This window comes from Aotus nancymaae, unplaced genomic scaffold, assembly GCF_030222135.1.
Source record: "Aotus nancymaae isolate 86718 unplaced genomic scaffold, 86718_ANA_hifiasm-v0.15.2.pri h1tg000014l, whole genome shotgun sequence".
Classification (NCBI taxonomy): domain Eukaryota; kingdom Metazoa; phylum Chordata; class Mammalia; order Primates; family Aotidae; genus Aotus; species Aotus nancymaae.
The window spans coordinates 67244230-67254912 of NW_026988425.1; the positions used below are offsets into that span (position 1 = coordinate 67244230).

Genomic DNA, 10683 nt, shown 5'->3' on the forward strand with positions numbered 1-10683 from the left:
ATTTTAGGATTTTTTTTTTTCTATTTCTGTGAATAATGTCATTGGTATTTTGATAGGAATTGTATTGAATCTGTGGATTGCTTTGGGCAATATGGACATTTTAACAATACTGATTTTTCTAACATATTGACATGGAACATCTTTCCATTTTTTGTGTCCTCTTCAATTTCTTGCATCAATGTTTCATAGTTTTCATTGTAGAGATCTTTTACTTCCTTGGTTAAGTTCATTCCTAGGTATTTTATTTTATTTGTCTAAATATTTCTTTAATGAGTTACTCCAAAATAAAGCTAGAGGAAAAATGAAATTCACTAAATTGCACTATAGTTTTTAAATTATCCATTGCTGAAGACCTTGAGATTTAGATGATACTAGATTAAATATGAACCATAACCAAGGTTTTTTAAAGTTAAGGTGAAATAACTTTTCCATTTAGGGATGGAAAAGTATCCCTGCATTTTTCATGGATCAGACACCATCTGTGGTGTTTTATTCCCTTCCAAAGGAAGAGCAATCGAGCTCAGAAGTTCAAGACCAGCCTGGGAAACATGGAGAAACCCTGTCTCTACAAAAAAAAAAAAAAATTAACCGTCTATGGTGGCAAAAACCTATAGTCTCAGCTACACAGGAGGCTGAGAGAGAATGGCTTGAGCCCGGGAGGCAGAGATTGCAGGAAGGTAGAGATTGCAGTGAGTCTAGACTAGACTGCACCACCGCACTCCAGCCTGGGCAACAGGACCAGATCTTGTCTCAAAAAAGCTACCCTTAAAATAGTTGAAGAATTAATATGCAGATGAAAGGTTTAGAAGTTTAGACTTATTCTGCATATCTGTAAAGGGTAAAAGAAATGAGACTTTCCAACAATAAATTCTAGCCAAAATGAATTAATTACAGTGCATGAAAACACGAACAGTCAACAAACTAGTCAAAGATACTGTTAGTTACAGTCAGTATGTTTCCAACTAGAGACAGGAGAAACTCTCTCTGCCCATCCTAAGTACCCTCACAGGCACAAGAACTTCCCTTGGGTCTATCCAAGCCAGTATGCCATTCTTTCCAACCACAGATGCTACTCAGATACAAAAAAGTTAGTATACTCCAAATGAAATTTATTCAGAATCACTTCTATTTCTTCTTTCATGGTTTGAAATTAATTTCAAGTATTTTTAAATACATATTATATTCTAAAGCCAAATATCAAGATGTCTAAAATTTGGGTACTTTGTGGAATACTACACAGTCAAAAAAAGAACAAAATCATGTCCTTTGCAGCAACATGGATGCATGAAGATGGAGGCTATTATCCTAAAGGAATTAACAAAAGAACAGAAACCAAGTATCACATGTTCTCACTTATAAATGGAAGCTAAATGCTGAGTAAATATGAACACAAAGAGGGGAACAACAGACACCAACAGACAGCAGGGCTTACTTGAAGGGAGAGGATGGGAGAGGGTAAGGGTCAAAATGCTACCTATCAAATAGTATGCACACTACCTCAGTGACCAAATCATTTGTACACTAAACACCAGCAACACCCAATTCACCCATGTAACAAATCTGTACATAAACCGTCTAAATCTAAAATAAAAGTTAAAAAAGAAAAAAGTAAAATAAAATTTAGGTACTTTTTTGCTAAATTTAGCTATAGTTTCCACTCATGAGTATAAATAATTAACAGAGAACAGCACCATATCTAAAATTAGAAGATAGGCTCTTAGTTTGGGATCCACAAAAGCTATAAAGGGGGCTAACACGAATTATTTTTAATTTTAAAAAAAAAGCAAGGCCGGGAGTGGTGGCTCACGCCTGTAATCCCAACATTTTGGGAGGCCAAGACTCGTGGATCACTTGAGGTCAGGTGTTTGAGATCAGCCTGGCCAACATGGCAAAACCTAAAAATACAAAAATTAGCCAGGCATGGTGGCACACATTTGTAGTCCCAGCTACTCAGTAGGCTGAGGCATGAGAGCCGCTTGAACTGGTGAGGTGGAGGGCGCAGTGAGCCAAGATGGCGCCACTGCACTCCAGCCTGGGCAACAGAGTGAGACTCTATCTCAAAAAAATACATGTCCCCTATTATTAACACACAAACTAACAAAAAATGAAGGTTTTCCTAATTTTTAACATTTCTATCAACTCAACTCGTGGTTATCTCAAATAGATCAAAAGCTCTGATTGATGAGTGATAGATATATCAGGATTTTTTTAAATAAGGAAGTAAATTACTGCTTTGCAATGTACCTAAGCCGAGCATGGTAGCTCATGCCTGTAATCCCAGCACTTTAGGAGGCTGAGGTGGAAGGATTCCTTGAGGCCAGCAGATCAAGACCAGCCTGGGCAACAAAGCGAGACCCCATCTCTATTAGAAAAGAAAGAAATGTACCTCAACAAAGTGTCATACGTGGTCATGGGGTGGGTGAAGAGAGATAATAAAAGGGAGAAAAGATAAGGTGAGGATCACTGAACTAGATACTGGTTCACTGACAATATTAGTAGCTCACTATTAATACATTATCACATTTAGGTAATTCTGTCAACAACATTTTGAGATAAATTCTGTAATAACCACTCTTTTACAGATGAGGAAACTGAGGCCAGGAGAGATTCAATATCTTAATAAAATGCAGCTAGAAACAGCAAAGTCAGAATTCAAACCTATGCCTATGGGCTTAAACTGTAGAACTGCACTGAGTAGTAACTACTGTTGACTGAAGGATCAAAGTAAATTAATCAGGTGTATCAGGTGCCAATCCAAACTTGAAAGCACTGGTATACATGTATACAAGCTTTTAGACTATAAAATTCCTTATTAGTATGGTTTAGTACTTTATTTTTCATTGTATAACAGTAAGTCAAACTCACTTTTTCTCCACTTCTATGAATTCCTAAATTGGCTTCTGCCCTTATCACTATAAGATCTCCAATAACCCTCCAAGTCCCAAATTCAACTGATTATTTTCATGCTTATTCCTCTTGGCCTTATGACAGACTACACCAAACTGACCGCCTTCTGTCACTTAAAAATTTGTCTTTCCTTGACACTCAGGACAATACTCTCTCTCAATTCTTCTTCTTAGATTCTTTCAGCAACCGACCCCTCTCCCCTGCACAATCCATAAATGCAGGGATCCTCCACATGCAGTGTAGCACTTAAAAAAAAAAAACCAATCTAATAAACAGATTTGCTCCCAATTCATGTTTTCAAAAATGTGATTTAGACTTTAAGGAACATTTTAAACATTTTAATTCACAATATTTCACCTAACTATAAGCCTTGGCTATTCCACTTGCTCTTAGAAATCTTATCCTGTCTTTTCCCCTTTTGGCCAAAAACAAATAAAAAATAAATAAAATAAAAAAAGAGCAATCTTATCCTGTCTAGTGGCTCCATTTATCAAATATATACATATACACTGGTAGCTCCCAAATCTGTATTATCTGCCTAGATAGCTCTCCAGAAAGTCAGATTCATATTTAACAGTTTACTCAATACCTCTACCTGGATTCTGCCTCAGGAAACCCAAAACTAAATAAAGTACATCCAAAGTTGACTGGGCGTGGTGGCTCCCAGCACTTTGGGAGGCCGAGGTGGCTGTATCACTTGAGGTCAGGAGTTCGAGACCAGCCTGGCCAACATGTTGAAACCCTATTTCTACTAAAAACACAAAAATTAGCCAGGCATGGTGGTGGGTACCTATAATCCCAGCTACTCAGGAGGCCGAGGCAGGGGAATCACTTGAACCTAGGAGACAGAGGTTGCAGCGAGTCAAGATCGCACCACTGCACTCCAGCCTGGGCGACAGAGCAAGACTCCATCTCCAAAAAAAAAAAACAGTTAACTTCTCTCTCTCTACAATCCTCTCTTCCTCCTCTCTTCACACTCTGTTATCAAAGCAACCACCTACCCAGCTGTATGCTAAAATCTGCTGAAGTCATCCTCCACTCAGTCATTCCTTTCCCTTAATACCACAAACTCTTCATCATCATCATTAACAAAATTGGGTGGTATTATCAATATGCACATATCACATGTCAAGCAATGAGCTTTATATACTATTTCTGGTCATTTCAATAAGGTTGCAAGGTATGTCTCACACTCATTTTACTGCTACAGAAGCCAAGCCTAAGAACTGTCCTCCATTTACAAAACCATGGGAGCAGAGCCCTGGTGCCCTGACTTAAATCCAGTATGTGTGACACCAAAGCACATCTCTTTCCACCTCAAATACTGCCTCTCTACTTCAGCAGATGTGTCTCAACTCTAGCCCTCCTCTGTCACCTCCACTGCCACAGCTTTGCTTCAAGGCCTTACCAAGATTATCCTAAGGGCTCCTATTTTTTCTCCACTCCAATCTAACTTTTAAACTGCTATTGGAATGATCTTCCTAAAGAGAGAGAACCCCAGTCTGTTCATTTCTTCCTTCGAAAACCCATTAATGGTTCCCCATCACCATGGAGCAAAACTCACTCACATCCACTCACAATCAGGCCCCCAACCCACCACGGGACCTGGGCCAGATCAACTGACTTCACTGTTTTCACAACAGGACCAGTTATAACTCTATGCTTTAGCATTTGCTGGGACTGTCTCTCATCATATCCCACATCCCAAAAACCTTCTGACAAGTTCTCACTCATCTATTGTTCAAGATCAAGTTCAACTGTCACCACCTCCATAAAGCCCTTCCAGAGTCATTCAGACAGAATTAATGGAGCCCTCCTCTGCATGCCCTATATCACTTTGTTCAGTTCACTCACAGAATTACCTGCTTAATGATTGTCTTACCTTTAAGACTGAATTTCTAGATTACTTTGCACATTCATGTTTTTGTACCCAGCCTAAAAATACACATTACAAGGACTACTGGAATGAATTTCCCAAATTAAAATAATTCTATACCTTAAAAGTTACAAATAAAGTAGGGCAATATGGCACTTTTTAAAAAATGTAATTGTTAAATTTGTTCCCAACTTGTATTTTTAAAAAATCTTAGTACAGTTAGACCCTAAAGAATTCTTAACATTTAATCCACAATACTTCACTAAACTACAGACTCCGTGACAGTAAGGCCTGTTTTTGCCCTACAACACACAACAGACACTCAATGTTTGTTGAATAAATGAAAGCTCTTTGTTTAGCCTAAAACTAGCATCTTATTTGAACAGCTAGTAACTAAAATGATATCCTTTTAAAAAAAATGAAAGAAAGAAAAAAAAAGGTGGGGTGGGGGAGATCTAGGTAAGTCACAAACTTCCTAGCCTAAAAATAATAGGTTAGCATAGATGAGTAGTCCCCTATACACAGCACATAAACCTTAAGGTATCATATATCAGCTCTAAAACTCCATGAGTCTAATAAGTATTATAGGATGTCTCTGATAAATTACTAGTTTTTCCCTTATTATCTTTAAATCATCACATCTTTTCCTTAATAAATTCTACCTTGAGTGATTTTATTATCATTGAAATAATTGTGAAATACTCCTACTACCACTGAGGCATACCCAATTTAAAACTTAAATTTCAGGGCTAAATATACAAAAAATAATGGTGTGTGAAGAGAATATCATCTTAAACACAATAACGACACAATTCCTTTTTTCCACTTAGAATCATAAAATCTTAGGGGAAAGAACGTAAAAGTTTTGTTTGACTTCCTACCCAACAACAATCCTTTATACAGAATCCTTGAGAGACACTGTTTGAATCTATACGTGAATACTCAACTCTTACATTCTAGTCACCTTTAAAAAGTAAATCTTATTGAATTTTTAGGCAGATGACTGAACATAATATGCTTAAGGCTTAAAACGGAGTATTTAGTAGGAGCTAATAGAGAAAAATATCAGGTTTTTCTTTTCAATTTCTCAACCATTGGTAAAATAATGCTCAAAATCTCATGCAACTTCAAAGATAAAAAGTACACCAAGATCACTTCCAAACTGGAGTCAATTAAATACGATCTTACCAATTCAGTGAACTTCTCTGACTTGTATAATGACAGAATCAATGTAAAAGTTTAAGAGTTGTGTTTGATGCAGCACTGTTATTTACTAGAAAAAAAAATCTCATTCCCCATAGGCGTAGGATGGGCCCAGACAGGTCATCTGCAATCTCTAGCAGGCAATTTTTTTTTTTTTACTTAATTCCCTAAACCAAGACTCATCTCTAAATATCTAAGGTTCTTCTCACCTCCATAATTCTCCCTATGGAACAAACATATCTTTAATGGGAACCATGATATTTCTGCCAAGGATGGTACACGATATGGAATCACTTGTTTGAAGACAGAATTAGTAGGAGAGTCTTCAACAAAACAGAAAATAAAAAGTTTAATAAGGAGGGTGACATGGAAATTTTACTCTCAAAAACAATTAGTTTTCTCCAAATCAAAATCCTTTGATATATATTCTATCTTTATTAAATAAATGACACCATTTGTAATGATTTGAATACCATCTCAAAGGTCAGACTAATTTGAAGCCTTTTAGAACCTAAAATCTACAGGTAAAACACATTAATTTATGGTCACCCATGTGGAAGGTCAACGTTGCTACTCACATAAGCTATTTCTAAAGACCCCAAATGGATCCTCCTCAGAAATTTAAGCAGAAAAGTCCACTACAATGGCTACAAGCTTTCTGTGAAAGACATCATGTTTTATCTTTGCGCTTCAAGTGTTACGACAAACGGACTTAGCTCATTCCTAGCCTCCTTTCCCCCAAAACAAGCAAAACTGAAACACTAAAAATTTTAGTCTGGTCCATATTAGTCACTAAAAATCTTTCTTCTTGTAAACACTTCATAATAGGATAACAAGACGTAGTTTGCAAAGATTATCTGTACATCCTATGTAAAAAATAAAAACGCGTGGCACACCAAACCCAGATCCACTTCGGTGAATTATTCCCTTCAGGGCCCAAATGTGTGCATTATGCAACAGCCAGCATTCCCGATTGTAATCCCTGTCTGTGATGCAATGACAAAATACAAATGGCTCCGGTATAATCTGCTCAGTTCCTAAGTAGTAATTCTCGAGGCACCAACAAATTAAACCAAGAATTCCCAAATTCTCAGGAACTTTGAAAATGACAAGTTGTGTCACAGTTCTGTGAGAATCACAATGAAAACTTTCTCTTCTGGTAATTTTTTAGAAATATGTTCCTCCGGTCCCAACCTCCCCCCAAAATCCTGACACACGTTTTAATTTACGTTGGGAATGGCTCTCCCAGAGGGGGAAGGTGACCTGCATCAGGTGGTTATCTTCGAATCCACCGGATACGATACCCACGCCGGTTCCCAGACACTGAAAAGCCAGAGAGATGCTTCACCCTTTCTCCCCAAGGACAGTCATGAGAGTCAGTGTAATCCAGACCCCCGAGCCATAAACCACGCAGGGCTCAAGGCTTCACCTCCTGAGGCCGATGCCCCTTGAAAAATGGCATAATGGAGAGCTGAGAACAGAATTAGGACAAAACTGCAACGACCTGCATTCTAGAGGAGGGAGAATGATACGATATCTATTCTAAAAGTAGTTACAGGTAAAGGAAGGCGGTCAGAGCATCTCTGGAGGCCACCTGCTCGGGTGAACCGAGTCTAAACGCTGAAGTTCCACACCTCCCCGGGTCCGCGTCTCCCCAAGCCAAAGCAATCAGCGCGCACGCCAAGGATCCAGGTGGAGAGAGGGCGAGGGGAGGGGGCGGCAAGCCGCAGCTTGGAATCGGCCCGCGGCGGAGGCGAGCGGAAAAGACCCAAGACCGGCATTCCCTCACACAAAATGGTGGCGCCGAGGCGGAGGCCGGCGCACCTGGGGGCGCCACACGCCCCGGCGGGCCCTCGCAAACCGCCGCCAGCTGGACACGCGCCCTGGGCCCTAGCGGCCCGCACTGGTCTGCGCCGGGCCCAGCCCGCAGGGGCCGCCCACAGCCGCCGGACCGCGTCGCAGCTCAGTGTCCGCGGGGCTAGTGCCGGCGGGGACGCGGGGACGCGGGGCTCGGCACCGCCTCGGCCTCACCCCGCGGTCCGCGTCCGGGATGGGGAGCGCACTTACCTCAGACGCGCCCCGGGTGCCGCTGGAAGAGCCCGGGAAAGGAGGCGGAGCCGCACGAATGAATGGAGCCGGCGGCTGCTCGCTGGCCACCTCCGGCCAGTACCGGGCCGCACCGCTCGCAGCTGCCAAGGCGGGTGCGGCCACCTCCCGCTCTCCCCGAACGCCCGGCTCCTCGTCGCGGGTCGGCCGCGGCCCACCGTGCCCTCCGCCGACGTGACGCACTAGCGCCGCAGCGCCTCCAGCCTTCGCTTCCGCGCAGCGCCCGCGCCCACCGCGAATCCCCCCGCCCGCCCGTGCTGCGCGGCCCCTCCTTGGCGCCGAGGACGCAGCCCTGCCTCCCTCCAGCCCCGGCTATCAGACGCCGGCCCCGCAGGTGCGGGCTACGCCAGCCCTGGGGCGCCACACGGCCCCTCGCCTCGCCACCCGCGACCCCTCTCTCCGCCCCGGCCGCCGTCACCCGGCAGCGCCCAGCTCAGGGCGATGGCCTGGTATTAAGGAGTGACCTTGGCTTAGATATAAAAATAGATGCGGTTAAGCCGCGGGGGCTACGACGCTGAATTTGCGTATTCCTTTAATGCCGACCTTCGCAGGATCCCGTTCGCACAGCCTGACCGAGTTCTCCAGCCCCTGGCAGGCACTCTTGAAATTTACCCAGGGTGGGCGCGGCCAGCCTGGCCTCCGGACAGGGGTGCAGAGGGCGCGGGCGAGGACCACGGGCCTCCGCCCTGCCACCTCCATCCTAAACCTACTGCTACTTAGGAGCATGCCAGGAAGACTCGTGGGCTTCTTTCACAGTCTAAAGAACCCCTAGAGCCCGGACTTTCATCTTGAGAAGTCAGGAAAATACCAAATTCCAGTGTTGACCTTTTCTCTTTCACTGTCTAACCCGTACCGACTAACCCTGACCTAGAAAGACAGCAGGGTTCCATCCGGCTTTCCTCCCCTCCCTTCCGAGCTCAATTCAACCGTCTTATGGCCTCTGGCGCCTTTGCTAATAGCACACTCCTACTGTAAAAATTAGCCCTCCAGTATTTAAAACACGATAAGTTGTCTTTAAAGTAATGCATATTGTAGCCTAAATATACTTAATAAATGTATTGAAAAACAATATTGTATGTAAATATTGTCAAGAATTTCTTTTACTCATCCCAGAACCGTAGCATTATTTTCAGCTCATCCAGATAAGTTAGAAATTGCTTCTTTTATTCCTGGGAAATACTTAGCAATCACAATACTAACTTTCACGAGTTTACTAATGATTAGCAAGATTAGCAAGATTAAAAAATACTTCAAAGAATACTTGTTAATATAGATATATTTGACCGTGATTTTTTTTAAACAGACATTTCTGCCATATAAGAATCTATTGTGTTCCATTTCGATAATATTTAATTAACCAAAATCTTGATTGTTACACATCATTTACCATTTTAATGAAAAGGAATTAGATTTAATTGAGCAGGAATTTTGGATAGTTGGGTTCTATCTACAGCAATAATGAATGAAATTATATGATTTGTATTTACATTTCTAGAGCTATATATAAGTAGGAGTCCCCAGGGTAATCCCAAACAATTGCTATTGTGGGAAGCTTTTTTTGGCTACCAGACTATGCCCTACAGATGTTGAAGCCTCAGGCCTTAGTGTAAAGCTAACCAATACAACTTGTTCATAATATTTGAAATTCCTAAGTGTGATTGACTCTCAGCTATTGTTTTAGAAGTGTGCGGATATTTGTGCCTGAGTCAGGGAGGCCTGACTCCCAAATGTCTGCCTATTCTGGAAGGAGACAGAAATACAATCACCCAGCCCTATGAAAGAAAAGGTCCAATTTTTAATTTTTTTTTTTTAATTTTTGTTTTTGGACAGGGTTTCACTCCCACAGCCCAGGCAGGCTGGAAAGCTGCGATCTCGACTCACTGCAACCTCCTCCTCCCAAGCTTAAGTGATTCTCCGGCGACAGCCTCCGGAGACTACAGGCGCACACCACCGCACCTGACTAATTTTTGTAAAGATGGGGTTTCACCATGCTGCCCAGGCTGGTCCTGAACTCCTGAGCTCAAGCGATCCGCCCACCTTGGCCTCCCAAAGTGCTGGGATTACAGGGGTGGGCCACCTCGTCCTGCCTGATTCTCTTTTCTCTACTTGCACCATGACGCTATTTTTGAGAGTTTTTGTTTTTTTCTTTTTAAATCACCATCGACATCCCTCTTCGGCAGAGATAAATTTTGTTTATCTTAGTGAGCATGAGGAAGGAGACCCCCTTCGAGCCTGTGCTTGGAGGAAAGGAGGAAGTAAAATTAAACGTCAGCCAGATGAGGTCAGTGGAAGGACCGGTTGGCGCTGCCGGCCAGGTCTAAAGGTTAAAGATTAAACTCCCTACTCCTAATCACAATCCTATCTATAGATGGGACACGGTATAGAGGAATTCTCCCCGAAGGCATTGTTCTTGCTTAACTGCTCAGACCCCTACCTAGTCACGTCCGCCACGCTTGCCTAATCGATCATGACCCTTTCACATGTGCACCTCTTATTGTAAACCTTTAAAAGGGCAGATTTTCTTTGTCGGGGAGCTCGGTTATCGAGGCCTTGAGCCAACCGCAGGTCCCAGCCGAATAAAACTGCCATTC

General features: G+C 42.5%; 1 protein-coding gene across 1 annotated transcript; it reads left to right on the forward strand.

Moving 5' to 3' along the window:
- The first annotated feature begins 7776 nt into the window (after positions 1 to 7776).
- LOC105723907 (uncharacterized) lies at positions 7777 to 9161 on the forward strand. The gene has a single exon (XM_012462165.2). The coding sequence runs from the start codon at positions 7781 to 7783 to the stop codon at positions 8276 to 8278; it is 498 nt and encodes a 165-aa protein (XP_012317588.1). The 5' UTR covers positions 7777 to 7780; the 3' UTR covers positions 8279 to 9161.
- The last annotated feature ends 1522 nt before the right edge of the window (positions 9162 to 10683 follow it).